The 25,276-nt window shown below is 44.7% G+C and overlaps 4 protein-coding genes across 5 annotated transcripts in view; 2 read left to right on the top strand and 2 right to left on the bottom strand.

Moving 5' to 3' along the window:
• Positions 1–66: 66 nt before the first annotated feature.
• Positions 67–5,046, top strand: ddx55 (DEAD (Asp-Glu-Ala-Asp) box polypeptide 55). The gene is made up of 14 exons (XM_030341396.1): positions 67–254; positions 361–411; positions 554–640; positions 739–830; positions 1,062–1,124; positions 1,225–1,374; positions 1,783–1,972; positions 2,304–2,386; positions 2,614–2,745; positions 2,876–2,968; positions 3,217–3,331; positions 3,556–3,724; positions 3,992–4,284; positions 4,692–5,046. Exons 1-14 carry the CDS (start codon positions 147–149, stop codon positions 4,860–4,862), a joined length of 1,797 nt encoding a protein of 598 aa, XP_030197256.1. The 5' UTR covers positions 67–146; the 3' UTR covers positions 4,863–5,046.
• A 3-nt stretch (positions 5,047–5,049) lies between these two features.
• On the bottom strand, positions 5,050–8,595 carry eif2b1 (eukaryotic translation initiation factor 2B, subunit 1 alpha). The gene is made up of 9 exons (XM_030341397.1): positions 8,269–8,595; positions 8,081–8,182; positions 7,820–7,956; positions 7,487–7,603; positions 7,049–7,161; positions 6,356–6,424; positions 5,916–5,991; positions 5,469–5,594; positions 5,050–5,241 (listed from the first exon to the last, which is right to left on the bottom strand). Exons 1-9 carry the CDS (start codon positions 8,279–8,281, stop codon positions 5,086–5,088), a joined length of 909 nt encoding a protein of 302 aa, XP_030197257.1. The 5' UTR covers positions 8,282–8,595; the 3' UTR covers positions 5,050–5,085.
• Positions 8,596–10,784: 2,189 nt separating this feature from the next.
• Positions 10,785–16,226, top strand: bcl7a (BAF chromatin remodeling complex subunit BCL7A). Its single transcript, XM_030341398.1, has 6 exons — positions 10,785–11,255; positions 12,151–12,235; positions 12,579–12,675; positions 13,099–13,248; positions 13,467–13,570; positions 14,021–16,226. Exons 1-6 carry the CDS (start codon positions 11,164–11,166, stop codon positions 14,093–14,095), a joined length of 603 nt encoding a protein of 200 aa, XP_030197258.1. The 5' UTR covers positions 10,785–11,163; the 3' UTR covers positions 14,096–16,226.
• A 313-nt stretch (positions 16,227–16,539) lies between these two features.
• clip1b (CAP-GLY domain containing linker protein 1b) overlaps positions 16,540–25,276 on the bottom strand; it is a 24,001-nt gene continuing 15,264 nt past the window's right edge. For both annotated transcript variants that reach the window (XM_030341394.1, XM_030341395.1), the window contains 8 exons: positions 24,271–24,347; positions 22,349–22,391; positions 21,799–21,833; positions 21,049–21,136; positions 20,181–20,349; positions 19,879–19,931; positions 19,236–19,348; positions 16,540–18,342 (listed from right to left, as the gene is read on the bottom strand). In XM_030341394.1, the coding sequence (XP_030197254.1) occupies positions 18,108–18,342; positions 19,236–19,348; positions 19,879–19,931; positions 20,181–20,349; positions 21,049–21,136; positions 21,799–21,833; positions 22,349–22,391; positions 24,271–24,347 (813 nt within the window). In that variant the 3' untranslated portion in view covers positions 16,540–18,107. The remainder of the gene's footprint in view (positions 18,343–19,235; positions 19,349–19,878; positions 19,932–20,180; positions 20,350–21,048; positions 21,137–21,798; positions 21,834–22,348; positions 22,392–24,270; positions 24,348–25,276) is intronic.

The raw sequence follows: 25,276 nt of genomic DNA, 5'->3' as shown, positions 1-25,276 counted from the left end.
ATAAAATGAAAAGGTGGCGTTAATTGGAAAACTTATACTTTGAGAAGCCTTCATTGAGTTATTCTGTTTCGACCCGGACGGTAAACATCCACGTACCGGAAAGGAGAGTAGCGTGGACCCATGGTGGAGGAGCAGAAGTCGTGAAGATGGACAACATAACAGAAGGGACGTGGGAAAGTTTACCTGTTAAACTAAACGACAACATATTAGAAACGCTCAGAGAAATGAAGTTTACGCATATGACACCAGTACAGGTACGGTCACACACAGATCAACACACTAGTGCTTGTTTCTCAAACCATTTAAACTGGTCTCCAGTACGAAACCCTAAACCATGATGCTCATTTATTTTTTCTGTAGTCCGCCTGCATTCCACTATTCATGCGTAATAAGGATGTTGCTGCCGAAGCGGTAAGTGTACACTAAATCTAACAATCTCCTTAAATAAATCCTATGTACCGTTTGATTTTGACATGACACCAATAAGAAACAGGATGTAACATGGAATAATCTACATTAAATGGACATAAACTAACAATCTGTGTTATTCCAGGTAACTGGCAGTGGGAAGACACTGGCTTTCGTAATTCCAATAATAGAAATTCTACTAAAAAGAGAAGACAAACTCAAGAAAATGCAGGTATGTCTGCGTTTTATATTTGGAAGGTTTTTTAGAAGAGAAACTGCATTACTATGCTATAACACTTATCTTTACACACATTTGTTTTGCTTTTTAAGGTGGGTGCATTGGTGATTACTCCCACCAGAGAGTTGGCCCTTCAGATCAGCGAAGTGTTTGAGGGATTCCTCCTGAAGTTCCCGCAGTTCAAGTAGGCAGAGTGGAAGGAGACCATTTTGTTTATTAGTGTTAAAGTTAACTTCATTGTCAATATTCAAATCCTATATAATGCATTAATGGATTACATTGTTCATTATTTGCACTCTGAAGCTATTTATAGATGGACTTAATATATGTGAAATCATGAAATGTTTCATGTATTGCGTCCGTATCAGAAACTCCCATGTTCATGTCATGTAATCTATGTCTTCTGTTTTTCCAGGCAGATTTTGTTGATTGGTGGCAGTAACCCAATAGAAGACGTGGAGAAGTTCAAAGAACATGGGTAAACATGACTAGCCCACAGTCTTATCCAAAACAATAAGACGTTTAGAATCAAACATGGAACAGTCAGGCTGCATACTGATCCCTCTGCCTTCCTCCAGGGCCAATATAGTCATCGCCACGCCCGGTCGCTTGGAGGACATGTTCCGCCGGAAGGCTGATGGACTTGATCTGTCCATCCTGGTCAAGACCCTGGACGTGCTGGTCCTGGACGAGGCGGACAGACTCCTGGACATGGGCTTCGTGGCTAGGTACACACTTAGGCCCCATCCCATTTCTACCCCTTCCCCCTTGTTTTGAAGGGGGAAGGGGAAGGGGTAGGGGGTAGAAATGGGATTGGGCCTTACAAACTGTTCGGATGTCTTGGAGAGGTTTTTGCATGTAAAAAAAGTATTGATTTGATTTGAATGCTTAAAGCGCTTTTATGGGGAACGTATTATATTATTGTTTGGAAAAATAACAATAAATAGAGGTTGGCTTAAATTTCAAACACGTGACATATACAAACATGTAGAAGAAACCTAAAATCTTAATTTCATACTTTAATCATCCAGAGCCATTTCTCAACTGATATTAAAAACTGAAGCTATTATCTTTAATAAGTTCATAATGGACTGTATTTTAACATCATGCCTACCCTGTTTGGTCTTCCTTCTCAGTCTGAACGTTATCCTGGCCTTCCTGCCAAAGCAGAGGAGGACGGGCCTGTTCTCGGCCACCCAAACCCAGGAGCTGGAGAAGCTGGTCAGGGCGGGCCTCAGGAACCCTGTACGCATCACGGTCAAGGAGAAGGGGGTGGCCGCTACCGCCACCCAGAAGACTCCCGCAAGACTCTGCAACTACTACTTTGTAAGAAACTAATTTCCTAAAGTAACTACTGCACCCCAAGTAACTAATATAAGTAGCTACTACACTGTAAGTAACTAATATATATTAAGTAACAACAACAATGTAAGTAACTAATTAAGTAACTACTCCATCATAAAGAAACTAGTATGAGATAACTACTACATCGTAACAAATACATTAAATATCTTATTTTAGCTATCTTTGTATACGGGGAATGGGTTAACAAATGTACTTATTTGGATAAAAACGTCTGCTAAATGCCCAAAATGTAATGTAAATGTCATATGTTAAATTGTTTGGCTTCGTACAAATCTTTTTCTTCCATTTTCAGATTTGTAGAATTGAGGAGAAGTTCAACAACATGGTGGCATTCCTCAAAGAGCACATAGATGAGAAGCATCTTGTGTTTTTCAGGTACATGCCATTCAGTTACACCGTTAAGTCGTTTAGAAGATGCAAAGTACAGTCAGAGCATTCAAATTAATTTGAGTACCTGATCGAGTCATGTTCATTGGGACAGGAGGCCTGCGTACATCAAGGTCAAACCCTGTGCTGAAGAGTTTTTTAGGGTTCAGAAATAGAACTCTTGATTACACTGACATTACAACGGTGAGTTGAGGTTTACAATGTCTCGTCCTCAGCACATGCGCGTCAGTGGAGTATTATGGCCGCGCGTTGGAGACCCTCTTCAAGAAAGCCGACATCCGCTGTATCCACGGCAAGATGAAAAACAAACGCAACAAGATCTTCGCGGACTTCCGGGCGCTCGAAAGGTTGGTTCAACTCTAGGCTCCGTAATGAGGACCCCAGATTTCAGTACATCTCTTAGGTCGTCATGTTAAAGTGTATGGGGAGAGCTTCTTAAGATGTGCATTAACCATGTCCTCCTGTACGGTACTCTAGTGGGATTCTGGTGTGTACAGACGTCATGGCCCGAGGAATCGATATCCCTGATGTCAACTGGGTCTTACAATACGACCCCCCAAGTAATGCCAGGTAAAGGACTACAATTCACTAAAGGTTTATTTGTTATGACAAAGATATTCCCCTTTCAGCTCTATGTCATTAATGAGCAGGTCGTGGTCAGGCATCACCTCCCAAGGATGCCTACAAGTAGACTGCAGACTTTGGGGTCTGAACCCAGAACCTTTACTACTAGTATATCCTATCCAGAAAAGGTTTGACTTGAATATGTTGGCGTTATCGTTGGTCTTATTGATCATTATGGTGTGTCTCGTCCTCAGTGCGTTTGTCCATCGCTGTGGACGTACAGCACGCATCGGCAATCAGGGAAGTGCCCTGGTCTTCCTGTTACCCATGGAGGAGTCCTATGTGACCTTCCTGTCCATCAACCAGAAAGTAAGTGGAGGAAGGGGGGCTCTAGAATAAGAACCACCTTTTTTAGGCATATAAACCATGCATTAAAGCAAGGTAGTCAGCCCTGCACTCAGGACCTCCAAGGATTTTGAACAATACCCAGTGAGCTACATATTCATAAATCTATTCAGGCAATATGGTTGCTCGGACCTTGCTTTCCCTCATCCCTAAACGGTTCCTTTATCTCCACCACGCCTCTCTTCCAGTGTCCCCTTGAAAGGATGGAGCCCATCGAGGATGTGATGGACATCCTACCCAAGGTGAAGGCCATGGCGCTGGCCGACCGAGCCATGTACGACCGGGGAATGAGAGCCTACGTCTCCAGCGTGCAGGCCTACGCCAAACACGAGTGTAGCCTCATCTTCAGAGTCAAAGGTGGGGGGGGTGTTTTCATGTGTGACGCGATGGTCGTGTGGCTCACTTAATATCTTGCTGATCTGAAAACGATCAGGATTAATGGATACACCCCACATGGTCTGATTAATGTAGGACAATTCATTTGGGTCTAGTCGTTCACGAGCGTAACCATACTGAAACACTAGTATGAGCAGAAAGCAAAAATAGAGGGAAAAGATTTAGTGTATGTAACTTTAAACACTAGCCTGATCGTCCAGCCTTCCTGTCCCCCTCCCCCCGCCTCAGATCTTGACTTTAGCGCCATGGCCAAAGGGTTCGCCCTGCTGCGGATGCCCAAGATGCCCGAACTTAAGGACAAGTCGTTTCCAGACTTCGTCAGGACGGATATCGACACGGACACCATCCGCTACAAGGACAAGGCCCGGGAGAAGCTGAGGCGGAAGATGCTGGCCGAGCTGAAGGAGCGCGGGCCGGCCCCGCTGGTCAGGAGGAACGTGGTGAGGAACACGTCGTGGTCCAAGCAGAAGCAGAAGCAGGACCGCAAGAGGAAGAAGTCTGCCAAGAGGCAGCTTGGCGAGGTACGGGACCTTCTGTGTTGACTATATAACGCTAAGGGGAACGAAACCTTTACGTTTGCCCTTGAATGTTCCTCACCGCTTGTTATTTGAAGGCTAAAATGAGGCCACCCCAAGTGGAAAAAGTACCTTGATTGGTAGTTGTTGATTAATGTCGATACAATGGTGTCAGTGGAGGCGGGTTTCTATCTAGCAGCTTAGAACAGAAGAAACCAGACATAGTATTTCGATTTTTCTATACCTCGAAATAGTAAAATAAATATTAATAATCTGCATTCCACTGAAAATTGTAAATGGGCTCATTACGTGTAATGAGTAACTTTAACCCGTATTTAAGGGTTAGAATAGGATTATGTAAATTTGAGTTTAAAAAGCGTACTGATCTCTTTCGTCCAATCACGCGACTTCAGGGTTCTGATGAGGAGGAGGACGAGGACCTGAAGGAGCTCCTGAACGACACCAGGCTGCTGAAGAGGCTCAAGAAGGGAAAGATAAGCGAGGAAGACTTTAATAAACAGATGGAGGACGTACCGCTGAGCTCCACCCAGACCGGATCCCCAAAGGCCACCGACGACGCCTGACCGAGCGCATGGCAGACTGCAGCCTTTTGCCTCCTACTCCCACAAAAGACTGACCCACTTTTCAAATGCACCCAAATGTTCGTTCTACTCACCATCACAACGTATAAAATCCATTTTGTATGAAAAATGTGCAACACAGATGAACAGTATTTGTATATGTTATTATAAAATGTGATACAATTTCGCCTTTTGTTTGTTGATTTTCTTTTTATTCGTAGAGAAGTTATAAATAAAGTTTGATCAATTCGTCGCTGACGGCGGACGGGGTGAGGACGCCCAGGTCAGTGAAGAGCAGGGTGATGAGAGACGGGGGCGTGTAGTCGATGACGGGGTGCTCCTCGGACAGGCTCTGGGAGCTCCTCAACGTGTCCGCCTTGTACTGGGGATGGAATGGGCGTTGAAATTAATACAAACTTAAATAGTAGTATCGCTTCTTTTTTTATCTATACTAAAATCCTACCATGTGTGAGGGTGACAAATGATCACAAGCCATTTCAAAATATATCTGCTTGTGCAACTCAAGTGGGAGCATCCAACCGGGTCTATGATGGTGGGATGACCCCAAACATGTACCAACTCCAGTGCAAGACCATGACGTGTCCCTACCTTGAACTTATCCGGCACATCCTGCTGATTGAGGGGGTAGAGGCGGACAAACTTAAAGCTCTCTGCCACCACGTAGAACAGCTTGTTGTGGGCCTTGGAGCACACCGCCATCTGGTACGTCCCGATCTACGCAGACACACATGTTAGCACAAGCTGCCACTTTTACTCTTCTTTATCCATTAAGTCACTAACCGATCACAGCTTTTAGCCATAGCAACATACTGTGACTTTTTATTATGGATCCATGTGATTCATGAGCAGGCAGGGAGGTCTACAGGGAGACCACGGGAAGAGGGTTTTGAACCCGGTCCTTTGGACTGGGAGTCTAGACCCTAACCACTAGACTTTGTGTGTGTGTGTGTGTGACGTGTGTGTGACGCACGTGACGTGTGTGTGTGTGACGTACGTGACGTGACGTGACGTGTGTGTGTGTGCGTGTGTGCCTGCCTTGTTGATGATCCCTCCGCTCTCCACGACTCCCTCGGCACCGACGATAACCAGGTCCACCTTCTCCACCACGGCGCTGGGGGAACAACAGAAACACCGCCGCATTCATTAGATCCCTAATAAGGAGAACGCGTTTTCTGGCAGCGTGATGCTCAAGGTCACCTCACAGAACAGTGCTAAAAACAACACAGCCAAGATGAATGAATAAACGAACACTGGGAGACGAGAGACACGACATGGGGGTCTGGGGTCAAAACAGGGATGGGGGTCATTTCGTTGACACGTTTTGACCTTGTATGTAATACATCCTCCGTAGAAAGTATTATATTGTGATGCATCACATCTATGTCTACTTTTATATTGTAGTGCATCACATCCTTAGAAATGTGTCATATCGTCATTTCTCCAGAAACATATCTGATACTAATATGTTTATCTACCCCACGGCAGCATCCAGGACCACGGTCACAGGAACGTCGAGCTTCCTCAGGGCTGCAGCCATCTGTTCGCTGAAAGACAAGAAATATCATTCAGGAAAAAAGGAGTCGTTTAAAAGGCAGTGGGAAACTTTGTTAGACCATTTCTATGTTTGCATCATTCAACCATTCAGCCAAGTGTGCCAAAAAATATATATTAACACTATTTGCTACTTAGTAATTTACCAGTGAATTACACATACATGTACCTGAGGAACAGGTATAGGTTAGAGCATCTTGCTCAAGGATGCCTACAGGTAGACAGGGGGCATTAGGGTTTGAACCCAGAATCTTTCAGCGGGAGTTAACCCAACCTCCCTACTACATAAAATACTTTCTTGAAAAATTGTCTATGACATCCGACCCCCCCCCCCCCCATAACCCCCTTTACACCCACAACGCCATTTCCTTCTTCCAACAAGACGTCCCTGATTCAGTGGCTTCATTGATAAACAATCCTGAGATATGACATTTAGAAGACACATTTGTCCAAAGGGGCATTCAACCATGAAGATGCAACCCAACAAGTGCAAGAATATTGAGTACATAAAATAAAAAAAAATAAAAACACAAAATGAGCAAAGAAACTTCTTCTACGATATAGTACGAAGTGATAGGGAATTATTTTTCCCGTATGGCCGGTGTGCCTGCCCTCACCCAGCTGCGTCCGGCTGGGACTCGGTGACGTACACCGAGAACCTCTTCTTCTCTGCCGCCGCCTTCTCCAGCACCCGGAGGACTACCCTGGAGTACGAGTGGGTCAGGATTTTCTGGATACAAAGGAAAAAGATTGGGAGCGTACGTATATGATCACACATCTGGTAAAATGGACAGACGAGGCAGAGACTCGAATGGCCAACCGCCTGCTAGGATCAGTAAAATAACGTTAAGTTCTTCAGAATCAGACCATGGGAGGATACAAAGCCCCTTTAACATGGGATTGAAGACTACTCCAACTCATTAGCCATATGACTGAAGGCATTCAGATCAGTGGTTATAGAATTCTTAATGTATTGGGAGAGAGCCTGTCCCCCCTGGATTTGCTGTTTAGCCTACCTCTGTAACACATGATTTGCTTCTTTGAAAAAAACTCACTGCGCCGTCTTTGATGAACGTGTGGCAAAGTTTGGCCACCTTGGCTCTGGACATGGAGATCTTCTGCAGAAACAACTCCCCTCGCTCCTCCATCACCTTTTTACACTGCGACAAGTCCTGGAACCACCACAGTTAAACCAGAAAACACTTCCATAATCAACAGAAGAATACCATTGGTAGGGTTCTAAAATGTATTTTCAGAAGGCGTTGAGAAATGGGCTGATGAATCTTGATGTTACTTCCATGCCAAACCTAACCTGAGTACGTAAAGAATATTCTTAAAGCTGCGATTGTGTTAATAAGCATCACTTTCACTTTTCGAGTGCACTTTACCTGGTGTTCCAACGATGTCAGGCTAATGAATCGTAGAAATAGTTCCCCCGCAGAAGAGACAGCCACGGAGGAGTCGACCCCCGTCAGACAGTCTGTAGCCGATGTCAGACTCTCCCTAAGCCCGAAAAGTGTTTCTCCTGAAAGTATAGGGTCCAGCGATATCCCACAATTTAGGTTGATGGCATGGTTGGTTGGTAGCATTCGTGCAATAGCATATGATACAGTATTTTAGTAATTGACAAATAACTAGAATTGGTAGACCTTGGTCTCTCTTGAGGAATTCGAGTAGCGTGCGGATGGCAGCTACTGCAGATGCCATATCGGGGTCTTTCCCCATCTGGGTCCTGAAGTACTCCACTAGCTCTACAGTAAGACAGTGTCAGGTGTTGTGCGATGGGTGAAAAAGTTTGTTGTCAAATGTATTGCGATGCGAAGAAGGAGCAACCAACCTTGTTCGTTCATGTTTATTCAGTACAACGCAGCCAGATACAGGAGCCTCTTGTATTGTATGAGAATTACGTCAGCCAACCAAACAATCTCTATGAATTGTAATGTGTCCCCCTGAACGTTTGACACATGCGTGCTAGACTTGCTCGCACTGTCGATTTCCTACAAATAAATAAAATAATTAATGCCCAATAAATAAGACTAACCCGATCACCGGAACTGATGTATAGTGTTTGTTTATCAATGTTATATCGCTAACTTAAATCCTGTACATTAGTTGTTTGACTCAAACAACCAACTCATCTAGCAGTGTTGTCCCTGCCGTCTCGCGCAAGTTGATGACGTGTGTGCTGCGTCAAAATCATTGACCAATCGAAAAAGATGGAAATACCTTCTTTAATTTGTCCATGGGAAATAAAACCATGAATACCACTCAAGTACAACTCAAGTTTTGTAGAGAAATAATAAAAAGTTTAAATACAACATTGTTGTTTGTATGCAAGCATAGACAAAAGTGAAGTCACTTTCCTTTTTGTAAAGAGCTGTAAAGTAGTTATTTTGCAAACAACTGTACTTTTCAGTACAGTTCACACGAGGCTGCAACGATCACACAAGCACTTACTTTTATTAATATTTTACGTTTCAGTCTTCTGATAAAAAAAAAGGTAAATAAACATCACCACCCATATAAAACTCTTCCCAATCCATTCCCTTCACCGTTAACCGTTATTCTCCTGCTCCTCCTTCATCTTGCCCGATGTAGCGATGTCCCCATACAGGCACCGCAGCTTCCTGGTGCTGTGGTCCTGATCCTCCAGGCTAATGAGGTGGACGTCCGCAGCGGTCAAGCTGGTGCACGGCTCCCCCGTCACCATGATGTCGTTGGGGCATAGCGAGTGCTTGAAGCCCGGCACCAGCTGGGGGAAAAGGCTTGGGTCCCCGGCCTGGAGCTCCTGCCGCTCCCTGACCTCCTCCTGTTCCTCTTGCCCACGGCGTGCTTCTTGAGGGCATGCAGACGCAGCCTCAACCCCTCAACCCCTCTCCTGACCCAGCGCTGAGTTTATGTTGACCAGGATGAAGTTGCTCAGGATGATAAAGGAGGTGGTAAAGAAGCGGGTGTGGCCGACGACCTGGGGGTCCAGTGCCTCCTGGTGGTCCGTCCACCCGTCACCCGTGACCATGCTGAAGAGGGTGAAGACCGCTCGGTCGAAGCCTCCACAGTGCACTGGGTGGCCGCCGTGGAGGTCCCAGAAACACTGGGCACCGATCAAGGAGACGTCCATCCCACTCTTCACGGTCCTGTAGAGGGCCATGAAGAGCGCGTTGACCAGGGGCAGGGAGGACACCTTGATGACCTGAAGGGAGCGGAGGGAGCCGATAACCCCCAGGGACTCCACCGTGCTGGACGTGTCCACTAAGAGTGGGGGGCAAGGCCATCACCAAGCAGGCAACAGGGCCTCCTCAAACAGTTGTCCCAGCTCTTTCAGAAGGGAGCGGGCTCCACCTTCAGAAGGAACGCTGTGGTGTAGAAGGCCACGAGCAGCTCGTCGGTGACCAGGAAGAAGCTGCCAAGTTGGAGCATCACTGTGTGGTTGGTTGAGGATGGCATCCAGGACGATGGGTCAGCATCATCCCAGCGTGGAACCATCTGGACCTGGTGATGCCCGCGCCGTAGTTGGAGAACTCAATATATCCTTTTGTGTCCTTTCATTTGTGGCCCAGTAAGAGATACAATGCAGGACGATCCGTCTTACATATTGAAAAGATCCACTTCTCTCTGCCTCTCTGGCCTCCATTATCTTCCAAGACTGGAGAAACAATTAGCCAGAATAATTTTCCTAATCGCTTGGGAGATATAACTGGTTGTATACGGGTCGTGTTCAAATTAATCACTGACACAGAACACATTTGAAAGCAATGTGTATTTGAATGAAAGCAATGTGTATTTGAATGAAAGCAACCTAACAGAAACACAAGCAGTAAAACACAAATGACAAAACAACTGTTTACACCACTGAGAATTCATTGAGATTTTCAGAGAGCATAACGCTATTGAGCTCTACTTGGACTAAATGAACACGGCTAGTGTCATTATTTCCGTTATTCGTGTTTTTACGGAAATTAATTATTCATGTTTTGTTTTGCCGTCTTTCACTTTCTACAATAGGACTATGACAAACCAGTTGCGGGGTCAATTTAAACTGATATAGGCCAAAATGTGGACGTTATATGGTGAAAAGTTATTATTGAAATATGAATAGCTGCAATTTCGATTTCACAATGTTATGGTCTCCTACTTTTACTGCGAACCAATATAACGTTTTTAGATGAGGCTTGTTCGTCTCGTATGGCATGCATGCTATTTTATCACAATATAGGACAATTCGTGAACACATTCAATCCAGTAAGGAAATGGGTGACGACGTAAGCATTCGCGACTGCATGCGCCAGTTTGGTCATGAAATAGAATAAACGGATTACAACAGATAAAGTTATTAATTAGTTTTATTGTAAATAACAGCGGCCGTCCACACTCAGTCCTAGTCTAGGTAAATGGACCGTCGATGCAGCACCACGGCTCACAATAAACACATCCAAGCCTTCAAATCGATTCCATATTCATAACAACCGAGTAACCAAAAACCTAAACAAGCACACATATTACAGCTATTTATCAGTTACGCATATTACTCGAGTAGGAGCAATGTCCCTCTTTGTTCCCGGATCACACACAGCGGGGTAAACTGAACGCCTCTCCCTTCAGTGCAGCTGCAGGCTCCCTTCTCTCTCCCTGGTCCCCGCTCCGCGCAGGCGCGTTGCCTCCTCTGTGCGCTGTGCTGTTTGCATTGTGTCTGAACTGCCGGCGAGCTTTAAAAAATATTATACCCACCACGGCAATGTCGGGCAGGTCGGTCCGCGCGGAGACCCGGAGCAGGGCAAAAGATGACATCAAGCGGGTTATGGCCGCGATCGAGAAAGTACGAAAATGGTAAGGGAAGGAAGAAAAATTCCACGCTTTGTTACCTAACACAAGAAAGGCTTGCTTGTTGCGGGGGGAGGAGAGGGAACGAGCGAGAACGAATCGGGGGATGAATTTGATTGAAAGGGTATTTTGAGCGCAATTCAGAGATGTACTTGCAACTCAGGTGCACTGGGGCGCACTCGTGCAATGTGGTACACTTTTGAGTTTAGGGAACTGTTCGACAGGGATGCCCCTTTTTCTGTGTAGATTTTTTTTTTTTTGAAACGGTTGAACCCAGTAGCCATTTCGACAGTCACATGAAGCCATTCCCTTTTTCCTCCTGCCCGCTGGTGTGCGCGTTTTTGTCAGAGCACTGTGGAGGCAGGGGAACGGCGGAAAACGTTCAATAACTCTCGCTTCGACACAATATGACGACGGCGCTGCCGGGCGGGAGTAGTTTAGTTCGTCTGGAGTTTTAAATGAAGCGCTTCAGTCGCCCTTTAGCTCCGGTGGAGAACCCGGCGGGGGGGGGGCCGGGGAGAGGGAAGTGAAGCTGCTCTGCACGGCTGAACACGCAATGACTCAGTTTTAAGGTTTTAGGAATTAAAACGCACCGGGTTTGATGTTGTGTTGGCAGATTTATTTTGGTGGACATTTGGAGTTAATGATGATCTTTGTGTGGGGATTCCCGCAGTTGTGTTATTCCGTGTTATATAGGGAATTGTCCTCCATTTTATGTGCTTGTTCACCAAAAAACTCCCCACTCACATAAGTCACTGTATCGACTGGAAGTTGCGCTCTAGTTATTTTTTTGGGTAACTGCGCTTTTGACGAATGTGTCGAACTTTTGACTTTAATTATGAAGCGCCTATTCAGCATAGGCTACAGACGTGAGAATTTATACTTATCTTTTATCTCTCAGGGAAAAGAAATGGGTGACGGTTGGAGACACATCTCTGCGTATCTACAAGTGGGTCCCAGTAACGGAACCCAAGTCAGCAGAAGATGTAAGTTGGCATCTGGATGAGATTTGTTGACATTAACGGTGTGATTAAAAATAATGCACGTGCTTAACCCCCGCTCTACACACACACACACACACACACACACACACACACACACACACACACACACACACACACACACACACACACACACACACACACACACACACACACACACACACACACTTGGATAGAATAGCAACTTGTGATTTAACTTAATTGTTGCATGATGTTTTGTACTCCTTTTCTATTATTGATAATTTTACCTGAGTCTTTGTTTAGTTGGACACACGCAGCTCAACAGCGTTTGTTGATGTTGTCTTTTCCTGTTTTTTCTCTTTTCTAGAAAAGCAAAAATAAGAAGAAGGGCAAAGACGAGAAGTATGGCTCGGAGCTCACCACGCCGGAGAACAGTTCGTCCCCCGGGATGATGGACATCCATGGTGAGTACATTTTTTGAATATTCTTTGTACAATGTCTGTATTCCCGTTTACATAAAACTTCATCTACATACATTCAAAACATTGTTTTCACTGACTGTCGTGAATAGACGACAGCATGTTGGCATATGTCGCTTGATCATAATATCAACTCTTTGTATCATGAATTATGTGAAGAACTTTTTGACCCTAGTTTTGTAGTGTGTTGTTGCTAATATTGCATCCAAACAATTCTGACACATTATGAGTCATTTTTGTTTTCCAATGTAGTCTCCTCAAGAATACTCCCTTTGGTAAAAAGGTGTCCCTTAGTCTACCCATAGGCACCACTGAGAAAGATTCTCTAACTCAGGCCTGCCGAAAGGCCTCCTCAAAAACAAACACTTGGTCAAACCCATCCCTCCTTGTGTTTATCGTGTCTCTCAGACGACAACAGCAACCAGAGCTCCATCGCGGACTCGTCTCCGGTCAAGCAGGAGAACAGCTGCAGCACCAGCCCCGCACCAGACGCCAGCACCCTCTCCTCCCACCGCGACAGCGACGCCAAGACTGACCAGAGCCCCGACAGCAAGAGAGGTCCGAGACACACACGGCGCAAACATATGAAGACACAGAAAAGTCCTTTTCACCAGGGAACCACAAGGGGGTGCTAAGTAACAGAAATACCGTCTTAGCTTGGAGCAAACAAAACCTACTGCATGCTTGCGGTTCTTTGTACCAGTTTGGCGGTTAGGTTTCACTAGTTGTGGTTCAAAAGCCTAAAGGTGTGCTATTGTCTGGATGTGTGTGTTCAGGGAAGAGCCTGCCGTCATCAGACAGTTCGGAGCGGGCGGCCAGTGTAAAGAGGGACGGCGCGGCTACGGACGAGAAGCACTCCCCAGACAGCAAAGCCTCTCAGGTATGGAGCGCTGCATGCGTCACACTCCAGCCTCCATGGCCGCCTGTTAACAGCCGGTCTCTGCGTACTGGTCCCTGGTCATGCTGGTCCACCTGGTGTGAGATGGTTCGGTTTAGTCGTAGAGAACTGGGAAGTGTTTTTAATTGATAATGCTTTGAGTTCTAAGTGTGTTTTGTGTTTGTATCATTTCTGATCATCTTTTTTTATTGGCTGCAGATAGTCCTGAAATTCAAATGCTTGTGCATAATTGCCTGCCTTGATCTAAATCTTAATTTTGAGACAATAACATATTTCATTGATAGTTTTTTTTATACTTTTGATTTGAGAAATAACATATCGTTGTCTGATTTCTAGTATTGTTGTGATAACATTTTTATAAAGTATTAATGATCTGATGATATTTTTTGCATATCATTTGTCAATTAACGTGTGCAACAATGTGATTGGCAGGACCTGGAGGAGGAAGCCCCGCCCACTAAGAAGACCAAGCAGGAGTCTCCACCGCAGGACTTTGAGGAGAGCTAGATGACTCTTCAGCGGGTCTACCACCCCTCCCTTTCTAAACGTCCTCCATTAACTTTCTTCCTTTCTTTCTTTCTTTCTTTCTTTCTTTCTTTCTTTCTTTCTTTCTTTCTTTCTTTCTTTCTTTCCCCCCTTTTCCACCTGAACAACTCGGGAGAGAATCTCTCCTCGTGTTCTGCTGTTTCCTCTTCCCCCTCCTCCACCTATATCCCCCATCACCACAACACCCACCCGGATGGATAATACCTCTACTGCCCACTCACCCTACCCCATCCCCCCCTAACCCCACTCCCCCTCTGTGCTTCCTCCTATCTTCTCCACACACTCACAAAATGCCAAGTGAAGCCCTGACTCCTCCAGGCTTCCCCTCTCCCCCCACCTGCCCCGTCCCCCCCATCCCCCGCCCGTCCCCCCGCCCGCCCCGACCGACCTGTGAGACGGGGTGGGATGGGGTGTAGGAGCAGGGCTGCCAGGCCAGAAGAAGAAGAGACAAGCTGACCTGCATCTGTGATTTTAAAAACAAAAAACCTGAATAAATAACAATGGGGCCGGGGCTTTTGACACTTTTAGATAAAATCAGCAAGAGTAGGGGTCAAAGGTCCGACTCCTGTCCCTCCCCTCCACCCACCCCCCTTTTTGAAAACATTTAACTCTTTAATGGTTTAGCTTCGGGATGCACACAGAGGCTAGCCTGGTTATCAGCGGCTCGTAGGAAACCTCTACAATCCTCCGTGATGGCCTCCTGGCAGACTTATGTACTATTACTGTTGTTTAGGGAATCGTTAGGGTGTTTCTCAGGAGGGTCAATGCACTGTTATGGTATCTCACAAGTGATCACAGATTGAGTTGCTGCTGTTAGTGGGTGTGTCTTGTTCTCCATCCATGGAAGGTCACGTTTTTTTTTCTTGACTTATTTTTTTTAATGAACCTAAGTTCTCATTCAAAAAAGGAAGGAAGAAGGGGTACTGGTTGAGGCTGGCATAGGTACCGCAGGTGTGCCTTCCGTTTGATTATGATTAAGCGCAATTTGTTAGGTCATGAGCAATTATTTTTTATAACTTACGATTTTGTGCCATATTCTGTCTGTTTTTTGCTCAGAACCATTTCGTCATTGAATTGTCTGAGCTAAAATTTATAATTGTACTTTTTTTGCACACATTTAAGACTGGATTCGGAAATGTTACACAAAACCCCTCTGGCTTGTGTTCTGTATGTTAGTTGTGCGGACCAAAGGAGTTACAATTCATCTTAGGGCATTTTGTCTTTATGCATACGCTGGTTAGTTATCAGTTTCACTACACCGGTCGACTTTATTAACGACTTCCACTCTCTGACTTGTGTATATATCACTAGCTACACTTGACTATACTCGCAGTCTCCGTAGATCCACGTAGTGTCGGGTCTATTTAATTACCCCATGGCTATGCTAGTTTTAGCATCCGTTCCTCCCTTAAAGGTGCTGTCTTAGCGGCTGAATCCATTCATATTCCTGGCATCGTCCATTTGTTTATCCTTTTCATTCGTCATCGACATCAGTGTGAAATTTACTTGAAACTACCCCGTAAGGATTCAGGCCTTTGACCTCAAAATGTATAACCTCAAACCATATTTCTTTTTTTTTTGATTTAGTTGAACACTTCCAATGTGTGAATAATCGACGTCATCGCCTAAATCAACAGTAAAACTGACTTTAAATAACTTGAGCAGATGATATAAGTCTCATGGATGGAGAAATAAGATACGTACAATAAAAAAAGTTCTCAGTTTAGAAGATGGATTAGCATATACCTCATTCCCAGTTGTGCAGCGCTGGAACTTAAAATGCTATGTATTGACATTAACACAGCATTATTTACTCAGTTAAACAAGAAATCGTACTTCTGTTGTAGCTTTCACCTGATCGAGCCGATTGCTTCTAGTTTGCTGACAATTGTGCGTGTGTGTGGGTGTGCGTGTGTAGAAACAAAAACAAACAACAAAAAGATCTGTGAGATATGAAACCTTGTATGTTGTTAATGGGACCATGTTTTACTTTAGATCTTGTACAGATTTATAGTTTGGTTTGACTTATTTATTCCATCAGTAGTTGGTTTTTATCATGGATTTGTTTTCTTAATAAAAGTCACAAAACGTTTCCATGGTGTACATTTTCAATTATCTAATGGACAGCTGGATTACTTTGTAATCCATTTATATATTCCTACCATGCATTTTGAATACAGCATCTTTCATATAGGTTATGTTATGCACATAATATACAGAAAGTATAGGGTTTTTATATGAAATGTATTGTTTCAATTGTTAATATGTAATATAGATATTTTTAGTATTCGGTAGGGGTGAGAAATAGGTTAAGATGTTGGCTCTGTCAAGGCCTTTCCAGGTAGATTAGGACCAACCTTTTGCCAACTCTGCATTAGTAGTAGTAAGGCAGAGAGAACAAATGGTGAAGGAGGATTTGTTTGTAATATAACATATGACAACGCATTAAGATTGACGATATTTATATGCAGTTATACATATAAAACAGTTAGAATTCGATAAACATCCAAATATCGAAAAGGATTCAGGACACTTAACAGTGGCAAGAATCAATTGATGTACCATTTCTCAAAGTGTTCTACATAGAAAACAACCGTTACTGACAGAAAGTACACGTGTTTAAGTTAATACTATTACAAGAGTTCAAACACAATACTGGGCAGAAAAACACAGTTAACATAAATATATTTGTGCCGATGGCATTTAGCAGAGGAAAAGATTGAATCTGACAACCATGTGTGTCAAGAGTCACAAAGCTAATGTTACATTGTTAATGTAAGATTCAATAAGATCTATATTTGTGATTTTAACGTGGAATTTCTGTACACCTAACTCCAAAACTTTACTCAAAAAAGTTGTTGTTTTTTCAGTCCACAGGCAACATAAACATGGATGGCATCTCTGAACTATTCTAGATTTGATCTATACAAGGAACTCATGAGGGAAGAAAAATAGGGTGTAGAATTTGTAAATTGAAATCTTTAAAGTGGAGTGTGCAATACTAGGTGAGCAGAGACTTCTAGTTTGAGAATTGTCTAGGACATGCAGTGTATTTGTGCTAAGATCCTATTGTCACTACAGTGACACAAGAAGTAGTATTAGTTAGTTTATATATCTATACATGTCTGAACGACAAATGAAAAAATACTAAAATTGAATAAATAAAACAAAAGAGAAAACAAAGCAACTTTTGAAAGGCCTATGCTGGTATAATACAACTATAGTTGTCTCGAATGAAATGAGAGGAAATGGTTAATAGAGCGTCAGACACTGCATGGTGTAAAGCTGTTTTAAGTTACTTGTTTGTACACAGGTCAATAATCCACGAAATACAGGTTATTGTTATACGTTAACAAGAAAAGTACAAAACAGAACATGGCAGTTAATTTTGTTACCTGCTGTTTTACCGCTATTTAACTGGAATGTTTTACTTTTTGTGCTTATCATTCCTCTTTGCTTTTTAGTTTTTTCCGCGCATAAACGATTCCCAATCGCAATCAGACAAAAGCGGTCACTCTTCTTGAATCTAAAAAATAAATCAAGAAAAAATTAAAATAGAAAACACATTAGAAACGCGCAGCACGACAACATATTCGGATATCGATTATTGCACCAGAAGCAGCATATTTGGAAAAGTGTTCTGCGTTGCATTCGGTCCAGAAGAACCAGTGGAGTGCATCTTATCCCTGGTACTCTGGACACTAGGTAATATACATTAAATACAGTATAAAAAATAAATATGGAAAATCTTTTTGGTTGTGCAGGATCTAGCGTTGCACGAGTTAGACTTGTAGAAGGGGGGTGGGGGGGGGGGAGTTGTTAAAAACTACAATCCTACTGGGTTACATGGACTTAAGGACACCAGCTTAACACGTCCGGTTACAAAAGCTTGCAGGAGGGAGACGGGGAGGTTGCAGGGAATGTTTTCTCTTGAAGGTTCTGGAGTGTCCGTGGAAGGGTTCCGGGAGGGGTTCTAGAAGGTCTGGTCGTCGTTGCAGGCGGCGGTGGCGTGGCCGAAGACCTCGCAGATGTCGCAGTAGGGCCGCTCCACGGCGGGGTTGCCGTGGTAGGCGGTGTGCGGGACGGCGTCGGGGCTCTGGGCCTGCGTGGGGCAGTCCTCCGTGTCGTGGAGGTCGAAGCAGTCGCAGATGTCGCAGAAGAGCCTGGGAGGGGGCTTGGTCTCCCGCTTGGACAGACCCCCGTCCAGCCTGGAGAGGACGGAGACACAAATGTATTAAGAGCACATTTGGAGTACGGGGAAACGCAGCCCGTCTGACAATGAAGTTCACTTTGAGCTTGACAAGGTGCGAAGGGACTCTTTTTTTCAATGTATTTTTTATAGGCTTTTTTTGTGCCCTCATGGACAGGACACTGAGGGGAGACAGAGAGGCAGTGAGGAGAAGAGAGGGTGTGACGCGTAGCATGGGACTACGTGGGCGACTGGAGCTCATCAATCCACCCCCAGCCACACATTTTAGTCGTGGTTTGTGGATAAATGGAGAGTTAATAAAATCAGTACTGATCTTTAATTAGATTCATAATGCGGCCCGTTTAATAGCCTGGGCAGATGGCTTACTTAAATAGTCTCCCTTTAAGGCCCTGCACCACATTTCTGGTTATTTCTAGATCAGAAAAGAGATTTGTGTCTAGACTGGTGTAATGACTGTGTTACTACCAGAACCACGCTAACTAATGCATTGTTTACACAGCGGCTGTACTTTATGATCCGTCAAGAAGTTATTTTTTGGCAAGCGTGTTGCTTAGTAGAAGCCACAGCCCTCTCTCGAAATGCATTCTCACTTGGCACCCTTCCAGGCTGAAGTTTGGCAGTCCAGACACAATCTGTTAAAGGAAAAATAACACGTCTGCCTCAGAGGAAATGAGCTGAGGGGGGAAAAATGCAGTTCCCATTGGATCGTCAAGCAGCATAGCGTAGTGAGAGATCCTAGGTTTGAGAGATCCCAGGGTTGATCTCCAATGTTCATGGCCCAACCAGCGGTTTCCCACCCACCCGATCCTTAACCACTTGTATTGTGATGCCCTGTTGAGTGGCGTTGGCTCAAAGTGTCTGCTGCTGAAGGACTCAAACAAGGGGTCTCACCCGTCGGGGGCGTCGTTGCCGTTGAACTCGGCCAGCGCCATCTTCTTCAGCTTGACCTTCAGCTCCTCGTTCTTGCGCTGCAGGTCCACGATCACGCTGTTCAGGAAGTTGATCTGGACACCGAGGGGACGGAGGTCAGGTCAAGTCAAGCCCGTTCTGTTTGGACAGCCCCCCCCCCCACCCCTCCCTGACCCCTAGTCAGTAGGGGCAGTAGCTCAGGAGGGAGGGCGGGTTGGCTGGGAACCGCAAGGTTGCTAGTTCAATCCTAGCGTGCCGAGGTGTCCCCGAGCAAGGCACCTAACCCTAACTGCTCCCGGCGAGCTGGCTGTCGCCTTGCATGGAATGGATGATTGTCAGGCAATATTAAAAGGCGATACTTTGGATAAAAGCGCTTTATAAATGCATTCAATTGACCATTTACCCTAAAAAAGACCAAGAGAACATTACATTCTAGATTTGGATTTAACTTACTGTCTGCGAAAGGAAGGTAAACACAAGAGTGATCTCTGAGTTTAGCCCATCACTAGTAAACCTAGGAGCAGTGGGGTATCACCCTAACACCGTGAAGCCATTATGCTTGAGGGAGCTGCGGTCAGGAGGTTCTGAAGCTAAGGGGGAAAGTGTAATGGAGACATCTTCATACCTGTCCCTCAGCAAACTCCTTCTCCTCCCTCATCTGGTCCATGGCGGAGTCTCCTGGAGAAGCACACGTAGCATAGGCCCGTTAAAATAACACGTTTTGCCCTGGCAAATATGAACCTTTTAAGGGCAAGTCACATCAACTATATAATCTTCACTATATCATTATTGAAGTTTGTGTACTTTTATGTACCATTCAGTCAATTACCATCCCCAATGTTTGCAAAAAAGTAGGCATCATTGATTCACCACTGATATAGCGATCAATCGGGTAGCTGTTGCTATCTCGTAGTTTTATGCTCTCACCTGTGAGTTCAATGTCCTTGACACTGTCTCCCTCAGAGTTCTGCCTTCCCATGAGCCTTTGCTCCAGGCTCTGCACGCGGCCCATGAGCTGTGCCTTGTCTCTCTCCAGCGTCTCCACCGCCGACCGCAAGGTCTTCGCCACGGCCTTCTCCGCTCGCAACACCGCAATCTAGGCAGAGAGACGAGTGTGGCGTTAGCACAGCCATCGCATGGACCGTCACGGCGTCCCACTCGCACCCCTACCCCATGATCTGCTCTTCCTCCTGGTGCCTCGTTGTTCCAGTGTGTGTCACCTTTCGGGAATTCTCGTTCTGTTCACACATGCTCCTTATATATCCCAGTTCCCTAGTCATGCCTCCCGTTTGTCAGTTGTCTTTCTTTCACCCTTCCCGGTAAGCATCTGTCCCATGCTCAGAGCACCTGCTTTGGAGTTGTTTAATCCCTGCCTTTGGATTTTGTCACCTACTTTGCTTATTTCCACAGTTAGAAAATGACCAAAAATACGTTTTCTATATTTAGTAAGCCAAACATATTTGCCAAAAATATTTAACAAATATAATTAAGGCTGCTTTTTCTATAACTGAGTTTGTTTGGTGGGGCTAAGTACCCAACTGGTTGTGAAGACATGCATGATTTTCAACCATTGATTAAAAACAGAGTAGATTATATTTTAATCAGACTTTGAAAGAACACAACACACTGGTGTTGCGTTGATGCCTACTCCCTGACCCTGAAGGATCAAATTACAAGCCGTCTATGTGCCTATTTTCCCGCCCATTCCTGTAACTAGGCAACAAGGTCCGATAACAAAACAAAGCCATCGGAGTGATCCACGTACGTCGGTTGACAGTACTTCCTGTCTGTGTACCTCGTTCCTCAGGCTCTCCAGCTCCCGGTCCTTATCGGAGGTCATGAGGTCGCTTCCCCTCGAGGTTTCTTGGTTCAACATGCTTTCTCTGCACAGATCAAAACAACGGGAAAAACATTGGCCCCCCTCCTTTCTCCTTTTGAAAACATTAAACCTGGTAAAGGTGTAAAAACACCACCACTCATTAGGTGGAGTTATGAAGTCTCTGTGACATTTCAAGTGTCTTACTGCGGTAAGTTACGTATTGTGACTCATAGAAATTATAAAATAATGTTTCATGGCCATAAATCTTAGTCCTTTATTTCTCCCACAAGCAATTTTACACAGTCAAAGTTTTAATACTGCTAAAAATGCTGGCAAAACATCTAAGTGCTGAATAACAACAAAAAACATCCCCTGGAACATTAACAAAACGGTATAAAAAAATAATATCCGTAGTAGCATCTCTCTCTCTCTCTCTCGGTCTCTTTCCCTCCCTCCCTCCCTCCCTCCCTCCCTCCCTCCCTCCCTCCCTCCCTCCCTCTCCCTCTCTCTCTGTTCTTTGTGATGGTGTCTTACCCAGCCCACTCCCTCTCTGTTGTATTGATAGAAACGTTAACAGTTCATTCATGAGGGCTTGTCCCTCAGAGGCAGTGCCAGCAGTCAGTCACGTCTGCACTAGTATAATAGATTAAGGAAGGCTGCCCGGATGCCAGGGTCATTCAGTTCACATCTTAAGAAGCCATTACTCTTAGTTTCGATGAGACTCACCTGTCTTTCATGTCTGATGGTTGACTGTTGGAGTCCTGGTGGAGCAGAGGAAGGACACATAAATACGGAGGTATTTGTAAGCAGGATTAACACGCCTGAGCTTTACTGAGCGTTCAGAAACAGCAGGGAGCCGGCTCTCTCCTTCACCTACAGGCGGTCTTTACACGACAACTAGTACCACCAACTGAACACAATAGAGCTCATCTCAAAAGGGCAGAAAAGCCCTTCATTTCAGTTAATAATAGTAATAATAATAATAATACATTTTATTTCAGGGCGCCTTTCAAAACTCTCAAGGTCAACTTACAGTTTAGACAAGCAAATATAATTAAAAAATAGGCATTTCAACATAATATAGAACATGTTTTATATCAAGATAAAAGATAATGAGGCCATAATACTGTGGTTAGTTAAAAGGTACTGGGTTCAATTCCCAATGTCCACAATCTACATTCAGGCCTCCAAAGTTTAATGTAGCTCCATTCACTGTAAGTCCCTGTGGTTCAAAGCGTCCTCTATAAATAGTATATGTAATATGAATGGGCATTACCTTGTGTGGCTGAGTGTTCTGTGAGGCCAGCTTAAGTTCCTCACTGAGGGAAGAAAGGGAGCATATGAATGATATTAATCGTGTACACAAAGTGCAGCACATTAAACTCTCCCTCACACACTCCTCTCTGTCCAGCACCGCCCTGACCAGGCAGGTTACAACTGTTTAACCAGGATGTGGCTGCCACACACACACACACACACACACACACACACACACACACACACACACACACACACACACACACACACACACACACACACACACACACACACACACACTCATGCACACGCACACAAACACGCAAACACACACACATACTGTCTCACTAATACAAACACATACACACACACACACGCACACGCACACACACACACGCACACACACACTGTCTCACTCATGCACACACATAAACACAAACACACACTCAAAGAAACGGCTGAGATTATAAACAATACTACTGTCCAAACAAAAATACTAACCAATATTTAGTAATTGAACTTGACATTTGTCATTTGCCTCGGGTTGAAATCCCTTAGTGCCTACGAGCACCGTTTAGTTCAAAATGAACACATTAGTTGCCAAGCCTTTCTTGTGTGTTTTATTGATGAGACAAAGTCTGAGTAAGACACCACACAGGGGCGTCCAGGACCTTCACTGAGGAGATGGAGGTTTAATAACCAGGGGCTAGCGCCTCTTCTATATAATCAGGCCCTTTCTCTCTAGTGCTTTCCTCCGGGCCGGGTCCAATACACCAGGACAACGGTCTCAAAGCGGCTGCCGGTCCCTGATTGATCGGCCCAGAGCCCTGACCCCTGGAGCCCTGGGCATCACACCCTGCCTCAACATGGCTGTTTACTGTAGCTTTCTTCATCGTTGAACCCTTTTGTTGTTATTATACCTCTCAAATGTATCGCTGTGATTCCGATTTGTTCATTTAACATCAGTTATATATTGCGTATGCATTTATGCATATGCAATGTAACAGACACGTGAATGCACACGCGCAAACAGACACATGGGTAAACATGGGCACACGCAAACATGGGCACACATACGCACGCACGCGCACACAAACACACACACAGTGCGGTCGTGCTGACAGGAAGTGTCTGTGCCAGGCGTCTCTGGGAGGAGCGGCTGAGGGGTTACATAATGCCCCCAACAGAGGGAACGATGGAAGTGGACGTATTATGGGATGGAGTTGGAAGCACATTGTCCCACACAAGACACATAGCACACTGTTCTCCTCATCACCACGGAAGGATGGAGCGGTTAGGTTGCCGTTAGCAACCTCAAATCAATGACAGCGTGTTGACATTGTTCCATGAATGAACTGGTTGTTGATTGGTTGACAGCAGAGGAAGAGCCATATGGGATGATGCTGTGGCTGACTGTTAGGAGTTATGAGTCGGTTCTACAGGAGGCTACGAGTGCCACAAGGTGCCCGTCTAATTCAGCCAATCAGAATTCAGTTCAAGAGTTATGACATCAAAGCCCTCGGCTCCGATGACTCAGAGGGAGGTGTGTCAGAACGTTGCTAAGGGGCATACACACACACACACACACACACACCTATGCTCATTCCAAAACACACACATACAAATACACACACACACACACACACACACACACACACACACACACACACACACACACACACACACAAACACACACAAACACACACACACACACACACACACACACACACACACACAAATACAGAAGACTAACATGCGCAAACAAACCCACAACACTTATGTATAAACACAACAGGTTAAATTTAGTGCTGAGTTAGCACTAGCGGTACCTTTACCCTGCGAACCGTCTAGTGCTCCCACACGCTTTTCATTCAGGATGCAATGGTGCTTTTAGTATCAGGGGGGTTAAGGTTAACAGAGAGGCGGAGGATCAGAACTTACATTTCTCTACAGAGCTGCTCCCTGGAGAGGCTGAGCTCCTCCTGGTACTGGGAGTTCTGCTGGGTCAGAGCCTCCAGCTGCACCAGGACGGACCGAAATAGAAGAGAGGAAAGGGGGTCTGAAATATCAGAGCAAGTTCAATAAAGCCACTGGACAAGGGTGGTGTTTAACCTAGTGCAACAGCTCGGAAGGAAACTGATTTATATACATCTCAGACAGAGCTGTTACAGTAAGAGACCTCCAGTAAACAGGCTTTGTTTAACAGATACCAGGCAAGGCGAGCAGGATTTCCCAACATTCATATGAATATATTCATGATACAAACATTTTAAAATTCAACCGTCTGTGACAGGAAGCAGATGAAAAGTCAAAGACATGCACTAAAACACTGATCTTATTTCTGTATTGTTCAAATGGCTTTTATACGTGCAAAGTAACCAACTCCAAACTAGGACTAGTCAATAATTCATTAAATCAGTCTGCACTCCCCTGTAATCCTCATGGAATGAAATCAATTCTGAATCATTTGTACTTTCCCTACACAGTAATATAAAGCTTTAAACATTCAAAGAGCACACAATTATATACATGCACAATGTAAACAAGAGATTATTCTTCAAAAAGCAGCAATGAGTGTGTGGAACACTTCATGTTTGAAGCATGTAAAACACGCTGCAAACATTACAATTAGGGCAGTTAGCAGACGCTTTTATCCAAAGCAACTTACATCGCTTAATACACACATTGACACACCGGCGACAGAGTCAACCATGCAAGGCGACAGCCAGCTCATCAGGAGCAGTTAGGGCTAGGTGTCTTGCTCAGGGACACATCAACACTCATCTAGGAGGAGCTGGGGATCGAACTAGCAACCATTCAGTTACAAGACAACTGCTCTACCTCCTGAGCTAAGCCGACCCAAACATGAAAATAACTCTCAGTAACCTTAAAAACTCCACTCCCACACACACACACACACACACACACACACACACACACACACACA

The sequence above is a fragment of the Gadus morhua genome, chromosome 19 (genome assembly GCF_902167405.1).
Source record: "Gadus morhua chromosome 19, gadMor3.0, whole genome shotgun sequence".
Lineage (NCBI taxonomy): Eukaryota > Metazoa > Chordata > Actinopteri > Gadiformes > Gadidae > Gadus > Gadus morhua.
The sequence above is the reverse complement of the archived record's forward strand: the minus strand, read 5'-3'. Positions and strand labels throughout refer to the sequence as shown.